This window comes from Myxocyprinus asiaticus, chromosome 5 (genome assembly GCF_019703515.2).
Source record: "Myxocyprinus asiaticus isolate MX2 ecotype Aquarium Trade chromosome 5, UBuf_Myxa_2, whole genome shotgun sequence".
Lineage (NCBI taxonomy): Eukaryota > Metazoa > Chordata > Actinopteri > Cypriniformes > Catostomidae > Myxocyprinus > Myxocyprinus asiaticus.
The window spans coordinates 27,358,888-27,385,176 of NC_059348.1; the positions used below are offsets into that span (position 1 = coordinate 27,358,888).

The following is a 26,289-nucleotide window of genomic DNA, read 5'->3' on the forward strand; positions in this document are numbered from 1 at the left end:
AATCCGAAATAGGCCCAGCAATTATTGTTGGTGTTTTTCTTTTTCTGGTGTACTGTGGTTTTGAAGCATACTGGGATATTTGGGGAATAAAATAGTTTTTACGACCAGTATACACATTTTAATAAATCTTTTTAATTCTAGTTTATAAGCCCAATTTTTAGGCTAGGTCATATTTCAGCGGATTTTTAATTGAGATCTGCACAAACGTGTCATTGTGATGTGAAGTCATGTGATGTGATATCCTCCACACACTAATGTAGAAGTTAGGAGATGTGAAAGATGCCACTACAAGAGCGCTAATATTTTTGCACCAGTACAGGAAATTTGGAATTAACAGTCCAACTGAGATTAATACAACGAACATTTTCGGTTAAGGGGTAGTTTCTGCATGTCTCTTGTATGATCAAAATAAGGCTCCTCTGGCGCTGAGAGAAATACAGAATGCGCGAATTATGCGGGATCATGATCACACTTTGTTTAATTGCCGAGGTGAGTAATATTTAGTAATAAATAGATTTACCGTTTATTAAGATTTACAGCTTGCAAAGGTATTAGAAAATATTTGTTTGAATAATGTTGCAAGTCTTTGATTTTTTATCACCAAAATTTGATTTGAGTGTAATAGCTTACATATCTTGCTTAGACTCAAACACGCATCTTCACTCACTCATACGGTCATTTTCACACAGTGGAAAAAACAGTTTAAACTGGTAGCTGGTTTAAGCTGGTTATAAACTGGTCCAAGCTAGTCATGAGCTGGTCCAAGCTGGGAGACCAGCTTGGATAGCTACTAGCTGGTCATATCAGCTCTAGCTGGTTTTTGGAAGATGGTAGCTGGTCGACCAGCTTAAACCAGTTTATGACCACCTGGGGCCAGCTAATGACCATCTTAAACCAGTTTATGACCAGCTTGGACCAGTTTAAACCAGCTTACGACCAGCTTGGGCCAGCTAATGACCAGCTTAAACCAGTTTATGACCAGCTTGGACCAGTTTAAACCAGCTTACGACCAGCTTGGGCCAGATAATGACCAGCTTAAACCAGTTTATGACCAGCTTGAACCAGTTTATGACCAGCTTGGACCAGTTTAAACCATTTTATGACCAGCTTGGGCCAGCTAATGACCAGCTTAAACCAGTTTATGACCAGCTTAAACCAGCTACCATGTTCCAAAACACAGCTACCAGTTTAAGCTGATTGTTCCACAAGACACACTGTCCATTTAGCATACAAGACTGTTTATTGTTCTTTGCCAGGAAACAGACCTTCTTTGTAGTTTATTTTCCATGAGCCTTTTAAACTCTGTTTAAAAACGGTTACAGGCACAAACTGAAATACTGTATCCCTATCGACATGCTAAAATACTGTTCTTAATTTAAACAGTATTTTAAACAGTTTCTCTGAGATGACCATTGTCACAATAATTTATTTTGCATTATTATGCAATAGTTGCATTGGATTTTATGTAGGTTTCTCCATGAATACGTTTACTATAACTAAATATCCTAGGCCTATTACACGTAACTGAATAGCTGATATTTCAGCTTGGTTAATATTGTTCCCTTTTTTCTGGAATATCATTTTTCATTTATTTATCATTTATTTTTAGTTTGAGTTTTGGTTAACTTGGAAATGTACTTCCTTATCTCTTTTCTGCAGACAATTGCTGAAAAAAAGTACTGTTGGTACTTTGAAGGAGGTGATCCAGTGTACCTCATGTAAGTTTATATATATATATATATATATATATATATATATATATATATACACACACAGGGTTGGGAGGGTTACTTTTGAAATGTATTCCACTACAGATTACAGAATACATGCTGTAAAATGTAATTTGAAACGTATTCTGTTAGATTACTCATGGTCAGTAATGTATTCTAAATACTTTGGATTACTTCTTCAGCACTGGTAGATTTTTTCGCTTGTTTTGACTATAAAAACTCTGCCAGTACAGTAAGACAAAATACACATGTTAAAAATACATTCTCTGAAAAACCTAAATATCTTATGCAGTGTTGTTTCTAAAACAAGATAAGTCAAACTGATCTTGTTTTAAGGATTTGTAGATATTTTTACAGGAAAACAATACAAAAATTATTATCAAGAATATGATTTTTGCCCTAATGTCAAAGGTCTTACTAGAAAAAAAGAAATTATGATCCAACGTGAATTTTCTTGATAAAAAAATATGATCGTGCCTGGTAACGTGCATGTAAAATGGCTAGAAATAGCATTTTAGCTTAGCGTAAAGCTGACAATTTACACAAGGTTTATTTCTATCTCTTCTATTTTTTCTAAGTATTTCACCGCTGTTCAAATGCACTTTGGATCGCATCATTTATATGTATAAATGTTTTCCATCTGAAAGGACTAAATATTAAATGAAACAAATGACAATAAAATGCAAAGTAATCTCATCAGTAATCAAAATACCTTTTGAATGTAACTGTATTCTAATTATCAGTGATTTAAATTGTAACTGAAGTGGAATACAGTTACTTATATTTTGTATTTTAAATACGTAATCCTGTTACATGTATTCCGTTACTCCCCAACCCTGTATATATATATATATATATATATATATATATATATATATATATATATATATATATGTATGTATATATAAAACAGAAAAAAACAGTTGATGCTGAAATACTGAAATAAACAGTTGTGGCTAGGAAACCAGGACACACTATACTCTGTGAGATTTACTTGCTTAGTTTCTTAGTCTTTACTGTCCTCAACCTTTTCCCTGAAATGCTAAAGTTTTAACACGACAGCGGTTAAAGGATTCATTCACATGCATGCACACTGAATACAGAGAAAATTCATGAGCTCAGACAAGGAACTTTCTCCCTTTTACTGGTTTCAAAAAGAGCAATTTATCACAAGTGCAGCCCCTGACACATAGCTGCAGGAGGCGAGGTACAAACAGTTTAGTCTTCACACCAAATTCACAAATTAATTCTAATGCCACCACAGGAGACTGTACTTGTGTGTGTCTTTGTTATGTTTAGTTCAAAACAGCACATTCATCATCAAGTTTCCTTTTTATTTTTCCAAATACTATGCTTTATCTTAAATGGAACAAACCATCTGAATGAAAACTGAAGCAAAAAGTAACTATAAAAATCTGTATAATGTATACAAATTTAGTTAAAGAGAATATGGCACAAAGCTTATCCTTTACATTCAATGCCATTGAGTTAATCTGTTTTTATATTTAAACTATATTGAATAACAACCAATTATACACATTTCATTAAGAACATCAATCCTTATTGTAGGGCTATATAAATGGATATGTTCTTTGTGTTACAGATGCAAGACATATGAGGAATGCTGTGGCACACAATGCTGTGTACGAGCCCTCTCAATCCAGAGAATATGGTATTTCTGGTGAGTCACTTGCGATTTATCTAGTTCTTTGTCTTTTAGCAGATGCTTTTGACCCAGAGTGACCTATATATAAATTGCTGGGAGAGTCCTTCTGAGGCAATGTTAAATTAAGTTGTCTTCCAGTTTGTGTATTGCCCTACCTGGATAAACATAATCTCTCTCCTTACTATTGCTCTGTATGGTTACTTGATAATTTCTCCCTAAATATCTAAAGGGGTAAAAAAAAAAGAAAAAAAGAAAAAAGAAACACTAGTCCTCTGTGTGTGCTCTTTTAAAGGAAAAATGAATACTCATTGTCATTATGTACTCACTCTCATATCGTTCCAAAACCATCTGACATTCTTAATCTATTAAACAAAAAATTACACATTTTCAGGAATGTTACAATTGCTGATTTTTATACAATAGCAGTTAATAGTTACTCACTTTTTTTTTCTGCACATTTTCTCCCCAATTTGGAATGCACAATTCCTAATGCGCTCTAAATCCTTGTCGTGGCGTAGTGACTTGCCTCAATCCAGGTGGCAGAGGACGAATCTCAGTTGCCTCCGCGTCAGAGACCGTCAATCCACGCATCTTATCACGTGGCTTGTTGAGCGCGTTACCGCGGAGACCTAGCGCATGTGGAGACAAGTCGGAATAATTTATGACACTTTTGGGTGCTTTTTTAAGCTTTAAAGTGAGCCACTATCAACTGCTATTGTATAGAAATCAGTGAACAGGACATACTTTAAATATCTCCTTTTGTCAACAGTAGAAAGAAATTCATATGGGTTTAGAACGACATGAGGGTAAGTAAATAATGACAGAATTTACATTTTGGGTGAACTATACTTTAAAGGAGGAGATTGGAAGAAATAAATTATTTTAACATTCAAGCTATTCATTTTATCATTAGACTGGCATGCACTCCCTGGGAGTCCTACCAATAACCTTGGCATGGCAAGCACTATGCTGTACCAGTTGAGCTACATTAACTTATTAATGGGCTGTTTTTGATTGGTCTGTAGGCTACTGCTGATGATTGGTATTCTGTGCTGCTGCAGTGCTGGATACTTCATTCGCAGACGCTTGCACCTTTCCTCTCTCCCTGAGGCACCTGATTTTAAAGTGGCCTTCACTAGACACCCCATCATATCACCAGGTAAGCCTTCTGTATCCTAGCCTCCAACACACAACTTTCATATGGTGTCATCCACTGTGTTTTATGTGTTGGCAGGACCACGCCAGACTGGCTTTCAGAGTTATGGAGACTCAGAGACTGCAGCCATTTTAACTGTCAACCCAGTGCAGACTCACCCCAGTCACTTGACTGCAGTGTACTCAGCCCTGCCGTCCCACTACGGCCAGCCTCCTCCTTCTTATGATCAAACCATGCAGGACTTAAGAAATAAATAGAAGAATAAACAGACTTTAGAGGTATTCTAAAGAGACCCCACTACATTACCTCAAAGCATTTACTTTTTACAATTCTTACACAAAGCCTGTTAGGTACAAACCCAAATTCTGAAAAAGTTGGGACAGTATGGAAAATGCTAATAAAAACAAAAGGGAGTGATAAGTAAATTCTATTCTACAACAACACATTATTTTGATGTTTTACCTTGTGAATAATTTTTTATGTATGGTAACACTTTACAATAAGGTTGCAATTGTTAACATTAGTTAATGCATTAGTTAACATGAACTAACAATGAACAACACTTATTTACAGCATTTATTAATCTTTGTTAATGTTAATTAATACAAATACTAACACAGTTCTTAACATTAAAAAGATTTATAAGTTAAAATTACTTAATGCATTAGCTAACATTAACAATGAACAACACCCTAAACACCCAATCTTTAGGTAGGTGGTACGTATCAAAGTAACATCCACATGAATGCCAGGACCCAAGGTTTCCCAGCAGAACATTGCCCAGAGCATCACACTGCCTCTGCTGGCCAGCCTTCTTCCCATGGTGCATCCTGCTACCATTTCTTCCCCAGGTAAACGACACACACACACCCAGCTGTCCACATGATCTAAAAGAAATTGTGATTCATCAGACCAGGCCACTTTCTTCCATTGCTCCATGGTTCAGTTCTGACGCTCATGTGCCCATTGTAGGCGCTTTTGATGGTGGACGGGTCAGCATGGGCACTCTGACCGCTCTGCAGCCCCATACACAGCAAGCTGTGATGCACTGTGTGTTCTGACACCTTTGGCCAGCATTAAGTTTTTCAGCAATTTGTGCTACAGTAGCTCTTCTGTGGGATTGGACCAGATGGGCTAGCCTTCGGTCCCCACGTGCATCAATGAGCCTTGGGCGCCCATGACCCGGTCGCCAGTTCACCGGTTGTCCTTCCTTGGACCACTTTTAATAGCTACTAACCACTGCATACCGGGAACACCCCACAAGACCTGCCATTTTGGAGATGCTCTGACCCAGTCGTCTAGCCATCACAATTTGCCACCTAATATATCCCACCCCTTGACAGGTGTCATTGTAACGAGATAATCAATGTTATTCACTTCACCTATCAGTGGTTTTAATGTTATAGCTGATCAATGTATACGCTCTGTACACTGGGGGAATCCTGGAGTTTTATGTAAGAGGGAAACCACCACTTCTGCATTGCAATTCAGCTGCAGGTCGTGATAGTGAGTTAAGGAAACAAACACAGCAACAACTCTGGAATATCTGGAAATAAAGCGAATCCACAGAAAGTAAAATATTGAAGTATTCCTTGGATGCCATGTGTGTTTACACAAGCATTGCGAGAAAATTATGTTGCTGTGGAGAAAGCTGCTTACTGACGTGGCCACATGTATATGGGAGTAAAGAGTACAGCACTTAAACTGTGCATGTAAACGGGAACGCTGTTTCTCGCAACGACTCACTTTCTCGTAATAAGCCGCTTTCTGGTGTCCATGTAACCATAGTCATTGTGGAAGAAATTACTAAGTTGCAAATTAAGGAATAAACTTTATTTTATTTTTTTGAAGGAAACGTGAGCGGAGTTCTCCCATGCAAAACGTATTTGACAGTTTTCCTATTCTTGTGTATGTTGCTAATGATTTTGCTTTTTGATTACTTTTCTTCTGCACAGTGCAGAAAAATTTTCTCAAAACGACATGTTTTGATTGTTGATTCGATAGCGATTCAATATTTTAATGAATGTGTTACATTTGCTATGTAATGCTAATAAATGTCCTGCAAATCTTTGGAATGTGTGAATTGCTTTACAAAAAGGACCTAAAATTAATGTTGTTTTTTTTTTTTATTGTAAAAAATGTTAGTAAAGAGCCTACAAACATTAGTAACACATTAGGTAATGTTGAAATATGTTATACTTTACAATAAGGTTTACAAATATGCATAGTAAATACTTTATTATTATTTATCATTAAAGAGTCAACAAACATTCATAACACATTAATTGATGTTCAAACAGTTTCTGCTTTACAGTAAGGTTCATACATTTGCATAATAAATACTTCATTATCATTATTTATCATTAATTAAGAGTCAATAAACATTAGTAACGCATTAATTAATGTTCAGACAGTTTCTACTTTACAATAAGGTACATTTGCATAATAAATACTTCATTATTATTATTTATCATTAATTAAGTCAACAAACATTAGTAAAGCATTAATTGATGTTCAGACAGTTTCCTCTTTACAATAAGTTTCACAAATATGCATAATAAATACTTTATCATTATTTATCATTAAGAATCAACAAACATTAGTAACACAATTGATGTTCAAACAGTTTCTACTTTACAATAAGGTTAATAAATTTGCATAATAAATACTTCATTATCATTATTTATCATTAATTAAGAGTCAACAAACATTAGTAAAGCATTAATTGATGTTCAAACTGTTTCCACTTTACAATAAGTTTCACAAGAATTTCACACACCATTACACTTGTGTATATGGCTGTGTGACAATAAAGTGATTTGATTGATTTGATTTGACAAATATGTATAATAAATACTTTATTATCATTATTTATCATTAAGAGTCAACAAACATTCGTAACACATTAATCAAATAAAAAAGGGTTTTCACTTGTATATATAAACTCAGCAAAAAAAAGAAACGTCCCTTTTTCAGAACACTATATTTTAAAGGTAATTTTGTAAAAATCCAAATAACTTTACAGATCTTTATTGTAAAGGGTTTCAACAATGTTTTCCATGCTTGTTCAATGAACCATAAACAATTAATGAACATGCACCTTTGTAATGGCTGTTAAGACACTAACAGCTTACAGACGGTAGGCAATTAATGTCATAGTTATAAAAACTTAGGACACTAAAGAGAGCTTTCTACTGACTCTGAAAAACTCCAAAAGAAAGATGCCCAGGTTCCCTGCTCATCTGCGTGAATGTGCCTTAGGCATGCTGCATGGAGGCATGAGGACTGCAGATGTGGCCAGGGCAATAAATTGCAATGTCTGTACTGTGAGACGCCTAAGACAGTGCTACAGGGAGACAGGAAGGACAGCTAATCGTCCTCGCAGTGGCAGACCACGTGTAACAACACCTGCACAGGATCGGTACATCCGAATATCACACCTGTGGGGCAGGTACAGGATGGCAACAACAACTGCCTGAGTTACACCAGGAATGCCCAATCCCTCCATCAGTGCCCAGACTGTCCGCAATAGGCTGAGAGAGGCTGGACTGAGGGCTTGTAGGCCTGTTGTAAGGCAGGTCCTTACCAGACATCACCGGCAACAACGTCACCTATGGGCACAAACCCACCTTCGCTGGACCAGACAGGACTGGCAAAAAGTGCTCTTCACTGACGAGTCGTGGTTTGTCTCACCAGGGGTGATGGTCAGACTTGTGTTTATCTTCAAAGGAATGAGCGAAACACAGAGGCCTGTACTCTGGAGCGGGACTGATTTGGAGGTGGAGGGTCTGTCATGGTCTGGGGCGGTGTGTCACAGCATCATCGGACTGAGCTTGTTGTCATTGCAGGCAATCTCAACACTGTGCGTTACAGGGAAGACATCCTCCTCCCTCATGTGATACTCATCCTGACATGACCCTCCAGCATGACAATGCCACCAGCCATACTGCTCGTTCTGTGCGTGATTTCCTGCAAGACAGGAATGTCAGTGTTCTGCCATGGCCAGCAAAGAGCCCGGATCTCAATCCCATTGAGCACGTCTGGAACCTGTTGGATCGGAGGGTGAGGGCTAGTGCCATTCCCCCCAGAAATGTCTGGGAACTTGCAAGTGCCTTGGTGGAAGAGTGGGGTAACATCTCACAGCAAGAACTGGCAAATCTGGTGCAGTCCATGAGGAGGAGATGCACTGCAGTACTTAATGCAGCTGGCGGCCACACCAGATACTGACTGTTACTTTTGATTTTGACCCCCCTGTGTTCAGGGACACATTATTCCATTTCTGTTAGTCACATTTCTGTGAAACTTGTTCAGTTTATGTCTTAGTTGTTGAATCTTTTTATGTTCATACAAATATTTACACATGTTAAGTTTGCCAAAAATAAAGCAGTTGAAAGTGAGTTTATATATTTTTATTAAGTAGTTAAGTAAAATAACACCCAGGAACATAAGTGAGTGACAATTCTTTCGATATCCCTCCAACTTTTCTCCTCCACAATTAATGTTATCATATACACCTTTCAATGTAAGAAATGTGTTAGTTGTATGTACACTATATATTATTATAGGCCTTCATATAAATTAACATTAATAAACCTCTAATAAAAGAGGTGCCGTTCCTTGTTAGTTCACATGTATCTAAATGAACATAAACAAAGATTGATTAATGCCGTAAAAGGGTGTTGTTCATTGTTAGTTCATGTTAGCTAATGCACACTGCCTGGCCAAAAAAAAAAGTCACCATTTGGATTTAAATAATGGTTATGATTTCCTTTTCTGCTTGCTAAACTTATAAAAAACTTGTGTCTTCAATGCGCAAACACTTAATGAGTGTTATCAGATGAAATAACGATCGTACACTGTGGCAAACACTTGACTGTTCCAACTTTTTTGGAGCATGTTGTGATTTGAAATGCGTATTTAAAAAAAAAAAAATACATTAATTAAATTCACAATCAAATAATGTGTTGTTGTAGTGCTTTCAATATAGCTCAGGGTGAATAGAATTTACAAATCACTCCTTTTATTGGCATTTTCTATACTGTCCCAACTTTTTCGGAATTGGGGTAGTAAAAGGAAAGCAAAAAAGAAACTAAAGATGACTGTAGAAACAAACTGGCACAATTTAAAGAGTACATTGTACTTCCAAAATACCATATTTCTATGAACACACAAGACTGATGGAAACTTGTAAGGTTCCTCTGTGGGTACTATACAAGTTTTCACTGTCAGGACTGAAGAATAGGTTTATAAGCACAACAGGTTATACATTTACTTTCAAATCAGAGACAGTAGTAATTAGTATTTCCCAGTAGATATTTAAAAAGATTTTATTTGAATGTGTAAAACAGAGTGATTTAAAATTAACAAAATATTATCTTCTCACACAAAACTACCATTTAATGTCATCATTGAAATACACTTAGTAGTGTATATATATATTTTAGTTACTGATGACCTAATAAAGTTTGTCCCTCTTATCAAACATGTTTACTTTGCAAATTTTTTTACATTTATAATTAATATTTTTTTTTAGTAATGGACATTTTTTTTTCACCATATAAAATACATAACAAAAAGGTATTCTGCACTTCTTTTGTGATGAATATATGTATAAAACACAGATATTTAGTTACAAAATGTGGCCTGATGTTATGGCTTCATATGTGATACTTCTTTGTAAAACAAACATCTTAATTTGACTGAAGATGGTTAATGTTAAGTTTCTACCACAAATGGCATATTTTACACACGTTTAGCAAGAAGTTAGTATCTTCTCTGTTAGGGAACCTGTTGGGAACAAGATATCTGAATTTCTGATTTGTTCTGATCAGATGCCTTAAAACAAGATTTCTATAGTAACATTAACATTAAATGAGTAACAGGTCATTACCACCACAAGATGGCGCTGTAACTTACCAAGAAACTCCTGTTTATTCATCCTCTTATTTTCCGGTCCGCTGTATTTCCTAACCCCCCTTCCTGTCCGATCAAGAGACAACCACTTGCCCACCCTTAAGATGAAAATGCCCCCGCCCCCCTCACCCCCCAAAGATTGCATTTTTGCACTGTTCAGAGGGCATTTAAGGTGAAACAAAGTGCCAAACAAAAATGATTATGAGGAACTGAGTTCTGTGTGATTACATCTGAAATTATGCTTGATTCAGGACCTTATATATATATATATACTGAGCAATAATTAATGTGCAATACACATCTTAGTCTTTTTATATTATCTAACACATCCAACCTCTTCTGCCATTACATTCCCTTGTATGTATGTTTTTCAATATGTATTTATTTATAATTAATTTTTAATTATTTTTAAAAGTCTTGTTGCAGTTTTTGTATTGTTGAGTACTGGAAGCTCCTGTCACCAAGACAGATTCCTTGTATGTGTAAGCATACTGGCAATAAAGCTCATTCTGATTCTTATTCATTCAGTCTGCCAAGACCTCATAACATTATTGGTATGGTTATCCTTCAGCTAGCCCTAAATCCTTCAGCAGCAGTGAATGCATAACAGTTAAAGAGGAAAACCTGTCCTTGTGCCTTTTGTAACCTCTTTTCACTCTAGATTTTGGTATTTGATGTGGGGTCGTTCGCACCAAACAATAATTCCTTGCTTGGAAAGGCCTTGAGAATGCTGTTACATGGAAGGGAAGGACAGAAGGATAAGGAGGGACAAAACCTCTGTACCATCCCATTTAATCCTGCAATGTGGGTGAATTGACTTGGATCAAGTTAATACTTGGACCAATTAGATCTTTCTCTGTTTGACTTTCTTTTTTTACATGGAACACACAAGGAGATGCCTTGATGAACATCATGGTCTTTCTTTTCATTAAGCTACAATTTTGCTTAGCGCCAAAAACAGTCATCGCGTAAAGGTGTGAAGAAGCTTCTCTCATAGTGCTCACAAACATGCACTGGGTAAGTTACGACAAAATGTTAATTTTTAGGTGAACTATTCCTTTAATGTATCTAGGTATTTCCTTCAGGAGCATCAAGTGGAGGTTTTAGAAACTGAGAGAATGAAACAGCGAGAAAGCAGGTGCCCCAAGTAACTTTTTCTTTGAGCCGCTGCATCGGTGGCCTCTGAAACAGACAGGCAACCTTTGCTTGGCCTTCAGCTCCTCTCACTTATTTATAATGCAGACTTCATAAAAGTTTGAGCACAACTGAGCCAACGATCGTTACTGGTCCAGAATGTGGATGAGGAAAATCACATAGAGCACATAATATGAAGAGAGCTCTAAGAGTACAGAATATGTTCCACATCCATGTTCCAGATGAAAAATAAATAAATAAAATACGAATCTGCAAAACAGAAGAAATGTAAAAAAAAAAAAAAAAAAAATGTTCAATGCAGTTTCCTGGTCTGCTGTTTATACTTAGTCACTGAAACTGATTTCCTTCCAGGTTAGTTAATGATAAAATTAGAAGTAATATTTATTTGTGTGGAAAAAATAAAATGTTGAATTGAACAAACATGGATATAATCACCAAGCAGACATATAGACAGTTTAGTGTGTTGAAGTGAATGCTCTTAGTTTGTGGAACATGAGGCAGCATCATAGTCAAGCACACAGTTAAATATTCAGTGGCCCCAGGGATTAAATAGACTTGACTAGTCTATTGTTAATAGCATAGCCTGTATTTTTCTAAGACGAGTTACGGCAACATATGATGGTGTTTGAAAGAATCTTTCTTGTGAAAAAAACAAACAAAACAACAACTTCAAGCAAGTTCTATTAGATTTGCCTTTTCATCAAAATCTGGGTTACAGTGAGGCACTTACAAATGTAAGTGAATGAGGCCAGTCAGAAAACGTTAAAATACTCACTGTTTCAAAGACAAACAATATACTTGTAAACATGATTTTAGTGGGATAAATGTTATGTTAATGTTAGTAAGTGATTTAAGTGTTAAGTTATCCAATTTTACAATTTTGTTGCCATGACGACGACAATGTAAATCCTAAAATGACTGTAAAAATTACGATTTAAACAACTTTACAGCTCAAATAATACATGAGTTTTAACAGAAGTATTGTAAGTGCTTTTAAAAATTATTAGCTTCACATTTTTGCCCTTAAACCCTCCAAAAATTGTCCCTATTCACTTCAATTGTAAGTGCCTTACTGTAATCTTGATTTTTGCCCTTTTAAATATCGGGAATGCCTGATTATTGTTTTTTTTTAACAATAATTTACTGTAAAAAGTGCATGTACTCTCTTGTTAAACAATGTAAATTTTTACCATTAATTATACAGGAAAATCATACTTTACATCTAAAAAATTACATTTTTACAACATTTTATTGTAAAAACTACTGTATTGTCTTTTAATATATATATATATATATATATTTTACTGTATATTTTACAGTTAATACTCGTTAATCAAAGTTTTTTTTCCTGTACCATTTTTACAGTCTTTTACTGTTAAAATTACAGAAATTTTACAGTGTGAGGCTTAAACAACAATCATATCAACATATCATTTCCCTCTGATATTTGAGATAGTTTATAGATAGGGCTGGGATTAGAGATAGGGTAAGGACTATGATTATATGGCAGGAGTGCTGTTCAAGGACCAATAATAGATGCTTATCCAGGAGCATGACTTGTCGAAATGACGATGACACAGGCAACTCAACCCTGAGAGATATACAACAACAGACATCCATACAAGAACAGTGAGGAGGCAGTGTGCACACAAAGAAGTGCAAAGAAGCTTTCCTAAGGGGATAATAAAGTACCTATTTATTAACATGAAATCCAAATTTACAAGGTTAACAGAAAAAGAAGCACATCCAGTACAATTATTTGAGCATTCCTAATTTTACCCAGTAACTAACAATGATTCATTTCAGCGTGACTGTTAACTGCGCTCTCTGGTGCCAGAGGAAGACTCTTCCTCGTTTTGGCCTGTGGAAATGCAAGCGTATGCACATTACTATGAATGAAAAAAATTAAATCAACACTAAGACAAAGAAAATAAGACTTAAAAGCAAATAACATTCTCATTTGTAAGGATTGCCAATTGTTTTAGTAGGCAAAGAACAGAATACTATCCTTAAATACAATTCTTCCAAAGAAACAAAACATACAACCACAAATGTGCATTTTTGCCACTTTGTACAAATACAAAAGTCAAATCTACAGAAATTAACAACTTTATGCACACTGAGGTAAATGATAAACATTGGTCAAAAGAGAGGTATTATGCTTTGACATTAAATGTTTTTGTGTTTTGTGCTGAAGCATATTTATTTTTTTTGTAAGACACTTCAATCTGACAAACAATGAAGCTAAACATTTACACCGACCTTGAAGTAAAAAAAAAAAATAATAATAATAAAATAAAAAAAAAGCTTTTGTAGAGTAACCTACACAGAGGAAATGCTAGAAGAAATTCTGAATAGCAAATTAACTCTGTACTTGAACATCAACCTTGGAATAAACAAAGAAGAACAGAGTACAAAGTACATCCTTCCAATATGAGGAAATCGTTAGAGATATGAAAAAGGCCCACTTTGGGCCCTTTTTTATGTGTTTTGGGGGTTGAGAATACCAGTATCTTATGACCCCATACCCAGATGGAATCTGCAGATTATTTTAATTTTTTTTGTGTGTGCGCATTTTCTGTGCTGATTTTGAGGGAAAATTTGCGGAAGGGATTTAAACATGGTAAAATGTGTTAAATAGAGCTGTGAGTACTACACTCTTATTGATAGCTGAAAGCATCATGAAATTAGGCAAAATATTTAATAAACAAACATGTGAGGAATGTGTAAAATATTTATGAATAAAAGATGTCACAATTCTGCAGAAATCGGAGGAGTTTTCTGCAGAGATCTGTGCACGCAGATTCTGTCTGGCCCTGGACTTTACAGAAAGCGCATATCTTTATAAAATAGAGGCACTTGTTTTGCATCATGCACTGTAGAGCACAGTAAGTTTGAAATCCATCTTGCATATCACAGCTTAAGTATTTCTGGTTGCATCCTATTTCATTTCCTCCCCTTAGTGCTAATCAGCCTGAGGCTTTCCATTTATAACTCATCAGTGCATACATTCTTTTAATTAATGCTAGACAGGGTTCAGCTTGTAGGAAAGTGACAGCACTCATCACATGGAGCTGTAGTGCTACAGTAGCGTGACCACCTTACAACCTCACATTCAAAACACTGCATGTTCAAAGTGACTGTGTAGTCGCAGGAAAGTTTCGTATTAAGGTTTCCATTTTTCATTTATAAAAATATGTACAATGACTCTACAAGACTTCAATAAGTGTCTATACATTAACATGAATGCATTAGTTATCAGGAAATAACAATTAACAATATCTTTAACAGCATTTATTAATCTTGGTTAATGTGAATCTATAAATATACCATTGTTCAGGGGCCTGGGTAGCTCAGTAGTAAAAGACGCTGGCTACCACCCCTGGAGTTTGCTAGTTCGAATCCCAGGGCGTGCTGAGTGACTCCAGCCAGGTCTCCTAAGCAACCAAATTGGCCCGGTTGCTAGGGAGGGTAGAGTCACATGAGGTAACCTCCTCGTGGTCGCTATAATGTGGTTCGTTCTCGGTGGGGCTCTATGAGCGTGGATGCCGCGAAGCCTCCACACGCACTATGTCTCCATGGCAACGCGCTCGACAAGCCACGTGATAAGATGTGTGGGTTGATGGTCTCAGATGCGGAGGCAACTGGGATTCATCCTCTGCCACCCGGATTGAGGCGAATCACTACGCCACCACAAGGACTTAAAAGCACACTGGGAATTGGGCATTCCAAATTGGGAGAAAAAACATACATATATATATATATATATACACACACACACACACACACACACACACACACACACACACACACACACACACACACACACACACACACACACACACACACACACACACACACACACACACACACACTGCCTGGCCCCTAAAAAAGTTGCAGTTTGGATTTAAATAATGGTTAAGATCTACGGTTGTTTCAAATGGTCAGGTCTAGGCTCAGCAACATTATGTGGTAATAAAATGAAGTCAGCTGACTACCTGAATGTACTGAATGACCAGGTCTCACATTTTCACTGAATTAATTTCCATGAATTGGACACCACAGAGTCCTGACCTTAACCCCATTAAAAGTCTTTGGGATGTGCTGGAGAAGACTTTATGGAGTGGTTCGACTCTCCCGTCGTCAATACCGCCTTTAGCTTTGATTACAGCATGCATTCGTTGTGGCGTTGTTTCGACAACCTTATGCAATGTCACAATTTATTTCCGACTAGAGCTGCATTAATTTTTGGCTGAGATCTTGTATTGATGATGGAAGAGTCAAACCACTCTGTAAAGTCTTCTCCAGCACATCCCAAATACTTTTAATGGGGTTAAGGTCAGGACTCTGTGGTGGCCAATTAATGTGTGAAAATGATTCCTCAAGCTCCCTGAACCACTCTCACAATTTGAGCCCGATGAATCTTGGCATTGTCATCCTGGAATATGCCAGGACTTTATTGCCGCATAACGTTGCTGAGCCTAGATCTGACCATTTGAAACAACTGTAGATCTTAACCATTATTTAAATCCAAACTGTGACTTTTTGGTCAGGCAGTGTAAACGCTGTAAAAGTATTGTTTCTTTTTAGTTCATGCTAACTACTGCGTCAACTAATTTTAATTTATACAACCTTGTTGTAAAGTGTTACCACGGACACTTCAGACACCTTAGAAGACACACCAAATTAAACCTATTAAAAACAGAATCTAAGGATAATTTACTGAGTCTGAGCTGGTGAGTTTGTGGATATCTAAATGTCTCTGGGGGGGGGGGGGGGAAGAGACCGAATTGCTTCATTCTTTGATAAATGTACTGAAGGCTGCTGGTGATTGCTGGCATGCGTTTATAATGAGAGTCCAGAGTGACAGAGGTTCATAAAGCCATTCACATCTTCTAACTTCAAAGAGTCTTTTTGGTTCACAGAATGTGAAATTTCTAATTCACAAGCTTCACAGCCAATGACGACGCTGAAGGTCCTTTCTGCTGAGCGGGCCTTAATATTTGGCAGTCTAAATAAAGATTCAGTTCTCAAAAAGACTGTCTAAAAGTGTTTACAGTTCACAGCTACATTCTTATTTTTCACTATTCAAACAAAAATTTGGAGAAGAGAAAGTACATTCTTAGACTCTCGCCATCTCATTCTCCATTTATAACTAAATAATAAAAAAAAACACTTTTTGCTAAGCTTGACCAAACACGGACATACAGAAAGTTACACAACATAAACACTTTGCAGCTCGATGATTTTTGCACGACTATGTGTGTGACATCACATTAAAACAATCGAAAGGCTTCACGTGATGATCAGAATTAATACAACACCTTGAAAATAGTACAGCAAAACTAGTAAATCTAGATAATCTACAAACACATTTTTAACCCATTCAACTGTAGCTACCTTAGAATATATACAGAATTCAATGACTATGCAGTGCAAAATAGAAAAGGTCATAGTGAACGTCTTAAAGGAATAGTTCACACAAATATGAAAATTCTTTCATCATTTACTCACCCTCATGTCACTCCAAACCTGTATGACTTTTCTTCAGCTAAACAAAAAAATTTAATATTTTGAACAATGTTGCAATTGCTGATTTCCATAAAAAATAAGTTGACAGTGTCTCACTTTAATCTTAAAAAAAGCCCCAAAGTGTCATAAAAATACTTCATTTGTGTGTCTAATTGTGCAACTTGTGCGTCAAATTCCAAGTCTTCTGAAGCCAAACGATCACTTTGTATGGTGAACAGCCCGAAGTTTCCATTGTTATCTCAAATCAAATCAATTCATTGATCAACTCATGTATAGAGATTGTCATGACATGTTTTTAATCTGTGAAGGGGAGTTACTACAAACTGATATTGTATTGTAATCAGCAAACGGAATATCCTTTAAAATATTTTCTATTGTGTTCTGCAGAAAAAAGAAAGTCATACGGGTTTGGAATGAAAAGAGGGTGAGTAAATAATCCCATTATGCGTTCCAAATGGTATAATGATGCTTTCGGAATGCAATTTGAAGGTAGAACAATCATGATGGCCTTGCTGTAAGATCGAAGGAAGAATTTCCAATAAAGTTTACTTTAAAAGCGAGTTCTGAGCCCCACACTTTTCAGCACTCCAGAGTAGGGTTGGGAATCGTAAGGAATTTTACGATTCTGGTTCCTTAACGGTTCCAGTAATGATTCCAGTAATTCTTTTAGTATTTTATTTTTTTTTTAAGAATTATTTGGAAATGAGAAATGCAATTCTTATTGTATTTCCTATCAACAGACCAAATAATTAGATAATTTCAGCTTCTACAGAGCAGATACAACCAATCAGAAATACATTTTATACAGTCCTTATAAAAAGTGTTTGCAGACATTTTAGAGACATAAACACAATCCAATAATAGATACTATATTTTAAATAATCTAAACCAACAAGAAATGTGATGGCATATTTCATTAATTAATTAATTATTTTTTTAAATTCCACTTATTACAACAAAACTCGTGTATCTTTAATTATACATTGTCATATGAACAACCAGTCAGTAACTGCCCTGCTTGATTTAAAAGAGACACAGGTCATTATTAAATAAACAGTAACAGTTCTAGAGACAGTTTAGACTGTGTTATGTAGCCTAATGTTGTACTTCAGGCTTGTGAGACTTCAACAGTTATTTAATTTCGAGTTGGACTGTATGTTTCGCGCTGTAGATTCAAAAGAACCGGCTCATTAGAATGGTTCTTTCGGGATCGGACTATACTGGGGGAACCATGTTTTTTACGCTGTTGATTCAAAAGAACCGGCTCCTTTGAATAATTCTTTCAGGAATCAAACTGTACACGAAGCGCATATGTTTCGTGCTGTAAAAAGAGCCGGCTCGAGACTCGTTCGATTGGGAATTAAATACACTGGTAGAACTATGTTTTTACGCTGACTGCAGAGATGCGCTGCTGGAAACACTGTCAGATATTTGGGGACAGTGTTCCAGCCGCATTGGCAGAAAATTGCACGCTGGAGAGCAGAACCGGAAGTCACGAAGATCATATGATTCTGGTATTTTTTTAAAGAATGGAACCGGTTCTGAGCAACAACCGGTTCTTGGTTCCCAACCCTACTCAAGAGCTCTCACAGTGGATTGTAAAATATTTGAAGGGAATAGGGTTTAGGGATGATCCCTTCTGAATGGAACGCACCCTATGACAGAATTTTCATATTGTGTGAACTCTTCCTTTAAAAAAAGCTGATAAACCGTTCTACATCTTTCCCTTTACTCTGAATAGGGCTACATTTTTAAATGTCATCTTAATGCCTCTAACTGCATGACCGGAAACAGTGCGCAGCAGAAAAAGATTGTCGTTGTCAGATACCTTATCTGACTTCAACAGCACCATACTTTCAATACAAAAAGCACAGTACTATTGCAAAATATGTTACATAAATTGTAGCATCCATTCTACAGTAATGAAGAGACACACTATAGTTAAATTGGCCTTTGTACAAGTGGCTTCATGGCTAACTCACTCCTCTCATAGATTATTTTAAGGACCGGTCTCTCCAGGCATCTCTCCAGGCTGCTTCTAATATGCAATATCATTGAATGTACTGCCTTTGCTTGAAGTTTCTTTTATGGTTATTTGCTGCCTGTCTGGAAAGTGAGTTGTAAGAAGCAGCATGATCAAGTAGCTAGCCACATTACAAAACCATTTCCAAACAATCAGGCAAGGGTTTGGAGCCCGTGTTACAGCAATCAGGAGAATATGTCGTAACTTTAAGCTGAAACATCCATAACATCTGTAACTTTCTTCAACTGCTTCCATATGCAAACATGTGCTTGTGGTGCCAATAACCCAAAAACAACGCAAGTACACGTAATGACTCAAAAACTAAAGAGGTCCAAGTTACCAAATATGGTAAACATGATTGATTCAGAGCAGTGGCACTTCCTGGTAACTGAGTCAAAGAACAGTGCAGTAGTAAAATATGCAGCACACACACACACAAACACACAAACACACACACACACACACACGTGCCTTGGTAAGCCTACACCACATAGAAATACACACTAGCAACTTTAGTCAAATATGTACATCTATAGACAAAAGGATATATACAAATATAAATTCAAGAGTCAAGCCCAGCTTGCAAAGCACATCAATGACACTGAATGGCTGTCTATGGTTAGTTGCCTGGTCAGTCACCAAACAACTGAAAAGAAAACTCTATTGAATATGGAAAACTGATATCCCAGTGGACTGGTGTAGCTTTGAGCACTGGTTTGTGAAATCCTGCAGTAGCTGTAAAGGTTGTCTGAGGTGATCTCAGATGATGAGGATGCATCTTTAGATGGACAGCAGGGCAGAGTTTTAAATCCCACAACACTGACCCCTCAACTACTGTCCATCCCCCATAATTGAAGTGCTGAAGTAAATCTCCACAATGTAAGTGAGGAAGCCATCTATTCTTTAAAAGTTTTCCATAACCTCCCTAGATTAGTGGAGGGTTTTCCATAACCTCCCTAGATCAGTGGAGGAAGTGGATTGGCAGTGTAAAGATAATGAGAGATGTATCTACATCTTGATACCCTCTTGTTGGCTGAGCTGGGACAGAGATTTCTTCACACGTAGCGCGGTGAGGCGGGCTGCTCCATTGGCATACCAGCATTCCCTCATGATCTTAGCCATCACACGCAAGGCCTGCAGGCAGGGGAATGCAGATGTCATCACAGATAAACTTACTGTTACACACTTCCCTACACATAGTAATATATAAATCTTGGGTGGGGTATCGATACAGGTTTCCTGATTCAATTCCGATTCACAAGTTCTTGATTCTTTAAGTTTCTGATTAATTTGGGTATATTTCAGTAATAAATGTCCATTTTGCTTACCATACCTATGGAAGCAATTTGATGATTCTTAATACAAATTTCAAAACCACGACAAAATACTAATTGGAGTAAACATTGTTTCAAGTTGTCAACAAATTTTTCAAGACAAGTAAACAGTCAGTAATGAAGTAAGAATAAAAAACAAATTACAAGCAATAGAACCAATGAGAACAACAGAACAAAGTAGCAAAACTACTTACATTACTAGTCTTCACTATATGATTATAATGCATACATTTTTTTAAAAGCTACTTTGAAGATCTTTAAGATTCTCGTTATTTGTTTAGTTTCTCTCTCTACTCTCTTTTTCTTTTGGTCTGTTAGCAAAATCAATCTTGCGATCAATTGCGTGAATTTGAGAATCGACATCAAGATCATTCAAATAGAGATTGTGATTAATTGGAAAATATTTTTTTTCTCTAGCCGTATACAAAACTAAATATTTTCTAAATCAAATAGTCAATGGGTTGCCTGAATGACTAATTGACTTACTGGTCTTAAAGAAGTCTTAAGGAAGCATGGTTTCAGGTTTACTTTCTCTTGATCGGACTTAAGGTGTGGTCACACAACACTTCACACTCCATTCAATCCCATTCAAATATATACGAAGACCAGAAATGCAAGCTCATGCAAAGAAATTTCACATTCCTCTGAATACAAAAGTTTAAGTTTGGTGAACTCTGACCTACGAATCTGGATGACGAGAAGACGTGTGACCAATTGAAGATGGAAACATCAAACACTGACCTCTTGGATCAACACAAAGAACACATATTTCAAAGTTGCGTGTTTTTATTGTTGTAGGAAAGTGAGTAGACAGTATATTTTAACATGTTAATATAATATTATTTGTGATTTATTATAATAAGCCCTCTTGCGTGGCATCATATCCTGGTCTGTTGCGGTGTCAGAAATAATTTTGTATACTCAAAGCCTAGTGTGATCGCCCCTTTACAGAGTATTTATACAAGACGCATTGTCACGTTCAAAAACAGTGAGACGGAGCACAACAGAATGGAACAGAATTCAGGGGTCTCAATATGCTTTTGTAAAAGTTGGACTATTTTTGATGTGACGCGGTCTTAAAAAACAAAATGCTCATGGCGTGACATTTAAAAAGAAACAGTGCAAGACATGACGCTATGGCCAAAGACACTCTCCTGAGTGTGTGTGGTTGTAGCGGCTGTGCTTAAAAGGAGATGAATTTCAAGAAGCTTTTCCGACAGCATTTACTGTGCAAAGTGTCTAACAGCTAAAGCTGAGCACACTGTCAGCAAGCTAATTAAAGCACCATCAATAAAAAAAAAAAAAAAAAAAAAAGTGTATAATTGTTTTTATTTTTTTATTTACCAGTCAACCTCACTAACCAACTGGTCAGTTGTTGGACGACTAGTCGACCAACGTGACCCATCCCTTACCCTCTTTCATTAGTATCAGTGGCCATGTTTTCCTACTTTTATAACTTCAGCAGACGAACAGTATGCATTCCTCCTTGCAGCATTTTAATTTAAAGAGAAATAACTGTAAAGCCCAGACTTGAAAGAACTCATAGCCTTCAGTCATTTTGAAAACCCTCAACATGGGTTTGTTTGATGGGCTTCTATTCAAGGATCCTCAATACAGAGAGCATGAAGCATCTGCTGTGGCCTTCTTGCCTCCTTTTCATCCAATATCACTGTCTAGACAGCTCATTCTATTACAATCTACACACCCATGCATATATACAAACTTTGAAAAGCTTAAATTCAAGAGGTCACTTAGCAAATGAAACAATCTATTGGCAAAGTAAAATGAATACAAAATAGGTTCATGTACACAGCTCTTTGAGAGAGTGAGGTATGCGAGTTCTTAGGTCACATCGGAATTCCACTGGTGAGTGGTGGGGGATGATAAAAAAATCTAATTTCCACTTTATTTGTGTGTATTCAATAGGGATTCCCAGGAGTTCGAGTACTTGGAAATGACAGCAAATGATCAGTCATGAAAATACAATAATTGCGTTGACTTGATTTATTTATTTTGGTATTTTCCGCCTTTATTATATAGAAAAGCGGAAAGGGAAACAGGAAAACAGGAAAGAAGAGGGGGGAAAGGATGCTACAGCACCATATGTTGGAATCAGAGCACTGCCCACAAGGCGACGGCTCCAACAACTTCAAAACATTTCAAAACAGAGGTAGACCGATATCTTGGTTTTCCAGACTAATCGGTGCCGATAGTTGCTTATTGGAACTATCGTTATTGGCCAAAATTTATGCCGATAGTTGCTATAGTTTTTTCATAATTTCGTCATTTCAAAATAAGAGTCCCTGGTGTTTTTTGGGCTTGCTTACACTTAAAAATCCCATGTTATGCACCTAATCTTGAAGTTGAACAATAACCTGCATCTGGGATTTTATTCTTTTAGGACTCTTTGTCTGTGCCCCTCATAGTAAGAAAAGAATAAGATTTTTTTTGACATTCTATAAATCAATTTTAAAAATTATCGGCCAAAAAAAAATCGGTTATCGGCCTTTCCCACCATATTAGTTACCTGTATCGATAAAATCCACAATGGGTTGACCACTATTTCAAACCAATAATTTTTTTTACATCTACACAAAAATGTGTGAAAAAGGGGCCTTGTTTTTAATTAATTTGAGTATTCAAGTAGACAAACTGACCAAAATGCCCATCCCAAGGATTTAATCCAACATGTCAGCTTGTTCTTTGCTCCCCCTCCTGCAAATAATTCACTTACAAAGGCTGGGAAAAACCGACAACAGCCATTTAATACTAGCCTGCACTGCCATCAAAAGTGTCTTTTACTTTGGCATGCTGTGCTTGCTCTGCAAACAGATAGTTAGATCAGGATCTTTTTATGACTGCAAATTGGGTGTAATCTAATTCTTCCTCTACAGCAATGAAAAGCACATCAAGAAAAAACAAAACAAAACATTGAGTGCCACCTCAGCTTATGCTTATAGAGTAGAACAAATAAATAAATAAATTACAGAGCACATGAATAGAAGGGAATACGATGCAGATGAAGAAAATAAAAATGTGCTGTTCAAGGGAATGTATCATCTACAAACAAAGAGGTCTATCGAAAAAGAGTGCATACCTCACAGCTCTGCCACCTGTTAGGGATGTTGGCACGAAGCTTCTGGTCACAAACCACTCGCTTCATGTCCTCTACTGATGGGTCAGATGGAACAAGGTCATAGTAGGGATGTTGATAGTCCTCATGGATGCCTGAGTGGAGAATTTATCCCACCAGAGCACACATTTCAATGCCGTGTATTTTTGATACACACTGTTTTGTTGTTTCAATCTATTTCCATGATACATTTACATACAGTGGGGTCCATAAATCTGTGACCACACTGATCAAAATCATACTCAACCACAGAAATAAGATATATATAAAGCTAAAGGGGGGCATAAAAATACTCTGAAATCAATTCTGAAATTCCTTTTAATCTCAATTCTTTTTTTCATTTATATTATGTTTATGTTTAGCAGATTAAAATTTGTATTGGTTGATTCTCAAACATAACACAGAATAAAGCAAAATATATATGCATAGAGTCAACCATTATCCCCTTTAACCCCCATTAATTCACCATTCCCCTCCCAATCCCCAACCCCACCCCGACCCCAAACAAACATTCCCGTGGTCCAAGTCTGAGTATACATATATAAACACGAAGAGCGAGAGAGAGAATAAAGGGGTTTCTCTCCACATGGCCCTCACCGGGAGCCTTCCAGAAAGGTCATGTATTTGTCCCATTTCTTACCATAAACATCTAATCTGCCAAGCTGTTTGTATGACATTTTTTTTTAATACCTCCACCCTGCCCAATTCAGTAAACAATTCTTGAAATGAGGGAGTGCCAATTGACTTCAATCCACTAAGAAATATATGTCTGCCAATCATTACGCTAGTTTGGACCCAGCTTTTTGTATATTTATCACCTAATTTAATAACCGCCCCATCAATATACAGTCTTTACAAATTATCTTTATGTTTATTACATAACTAAGTGTTAAATGATAAAAATGTAAAATAGAAGCATTTAGTGGTCTCAGACTGTTGGCCTCACTGCACTAAACTAAACCTGTTTCATGTATTGTTGCACTATCATCATGCAACTGAACTGAGAATGAATCTTTTAATACAGTCATTATCACAATTTGTAGGGGCAAGCAATGTCTTACCTCCAATTGAACACCTGCGGGCAATCTCCCAGAATACCAGACCCAAAGCATAGATGTCTGCCCTTTTAAAAGACTCAAAATGCTTCATGTTAATAGTGTCATCCAGTACCTCAGGGGCCATATACCTGTGAACATGAGAGAACACATCAAATGTGTCTGACAATGACATTTAATTGACTCTGGGCCTCTTGGTGGCCTGAAGTGGTGGCTGATTTAGAGAATGGGGGTCTTGTGGGCTGCATAGTGGGCTAGACACTGAGGTTTATTTTGGAAACAGAGAAGACAGATTGAGCAAACCTCATTCCAGAAAGCCCTAGAGGGACAGAAGGCTGTGAGGGAGGTGCACTCTGACATTCAGAAGTCACATTTGGTTATCATCAAAGCAGGGGAAAGTAGCAAGTGTATACTGAAGTTCATGAATGTCAGTATGTGGGTGTCACAGCCAGTCACTGTGCCAGCCTAGGAGCAGTGTGGGCAACAGAGTGTGTGTGTGTTATGTGGTATCCAGGGGGCACAGAGAAAGATGGGCACACCACTGAGAGCCACTCACTGTAGATTAGATGTGATACCCTCCTGTGGTGACAGCACTGGAAGTGGCGTCCCTGCAGTACTGTGCTTCTCGCCATTCGCTGCTCCCAATCACCATCAGCACACACATCCCACTCAGCCAGAACTTGTTAGTAGCGGTAGGGGAAAGAAATTGCTTGCCTATGCATAGCAATTCTTTCTAAAATGATTCTGAATCACCCCACAAAATTTCTTAATCAGAATTTTAAAGTTATTATTAAAATATTTTTGAAAAGGCATACAGGGAACAAGATACAGTATTACAAATACAGATAAGTGCCATGTAGTGTGCAGCACATCTTCTGATGCATTTATATAATGAATAATGGTGTATTAACACAGTGGCTTTCGTGTAAGAAAAATATGTGGGAGTTTTCAGATATTTTTACCAGCCAAGGACAAAAAGGTTGAATAGGCTTTATATTATGACATCTTAAAAGAAACCAATGTTTTTTTTTTTACTCTGATACTACGTTATTATACCCGCCCATCATATTTCTATCGGGAAGTCAGGACAGACATATTTTAGTAAAGTCAACATCACACTAGCTGAACTTTCCTCAGATCTTTCTATGTAAGCTTAGTTTACGTAATCGCTGGCCAGTTAGTCTGCCAGCTGGAGGTCGTTAATGACTTGACCAATTCAAGTCACTGAATTAATGACTCTAACAACTAGAAAAGCACTAGTTTTTTAGTCGCTGGGATGGGCTCTTATGGATTCGTCAAGTGAACAATGAGCTTCTCAATTCAGTCTATTACAATTGTTTATGCTTACATGGTACTCCTGTTGTTAAAGGATCATGAAACCCCAAAACACATTTTTTGAGATGTTAACAGTTATGTACATGTTGCACATCATTGAGAACAATGATAGCACTCATTATGTTACTAAGGGGAAAGTGGTGAGCCATTTCATCCTTCCGGTTTAAAACCAAAGTTAAAGCATGTGAGGTATTTGTGTTAAGAATTAGATGTGATTGGTTAGAGAATATGTGTCTACGTCAGCAACATACTTGATG

At 36.8% G+C, this 26,289-nt stretch overlaps 2 protein-coding genes and 1 long non-coding RNA gene across 8 annotated transcripts in view; 2 read left to right on the plus strand and 1 right to left on the minus strand.

Annotated features, from left to right (window-relative positions):
- Positions 1–462: 462 nt before the first annotated feature.
- On the plus strand, positions 463–4,809 carry vopp1a (VOPP1 WW domain binding protein a). Its single transcript, XM_051698368.1, has 5 exons — positions 463–489; positions 1,660–1,718; positions 3,334–3,411; positions 4,422–4,555; positions 4,631–4,809. The coding sequence occupies exons 1-5, from the start codon at positions 463–465 to the stop codon at positions 4,807–4,809; spliced, it is 477 nt and encodes a 158-aa protein (XP_051554328.1).
- LOC127440300 (uncharacterized) lies at positions 4,810–15,495 on the plus strand. The gene is made up of 2 exons (XR_007897115.1): positions 4,810–5,403; positions 5,525–15,495. It is a non-coding gene; the product is annotated as an uncharacterized LOC127440300 (long non-coding RNA).
- Positions 15,361–26,289, minus strand: part of LOC127440297 (TGF-beta receptor type-1-like) — a 54,294-nt gene continuing 43,365 nt past the window's right edge. For 3 of the 6 annotated variants that reach the window (XM_051696802.1, XM_051696801.1, XM_051696806.1), the window contains exons 7-9: positions 24,704–24,828; positions 23,607–23,737; positions 20,316–21,252 (exon numbers count right to left, since the gene is read on the minus strand). In XM_051696802.1, the coding sequence (XP_051552762.1) occupies positions 21,088–21,252; positions 23,607–23,737; positions 24,704–24,828 (421 nt within the window). In that variant the 3' untranslated portion in view covers positions 20,316–21,087. The other 3 variants (XM_051696804.1, XM_051696803.1, XM_051696805.1) reach the window with 2 other exon arrangements.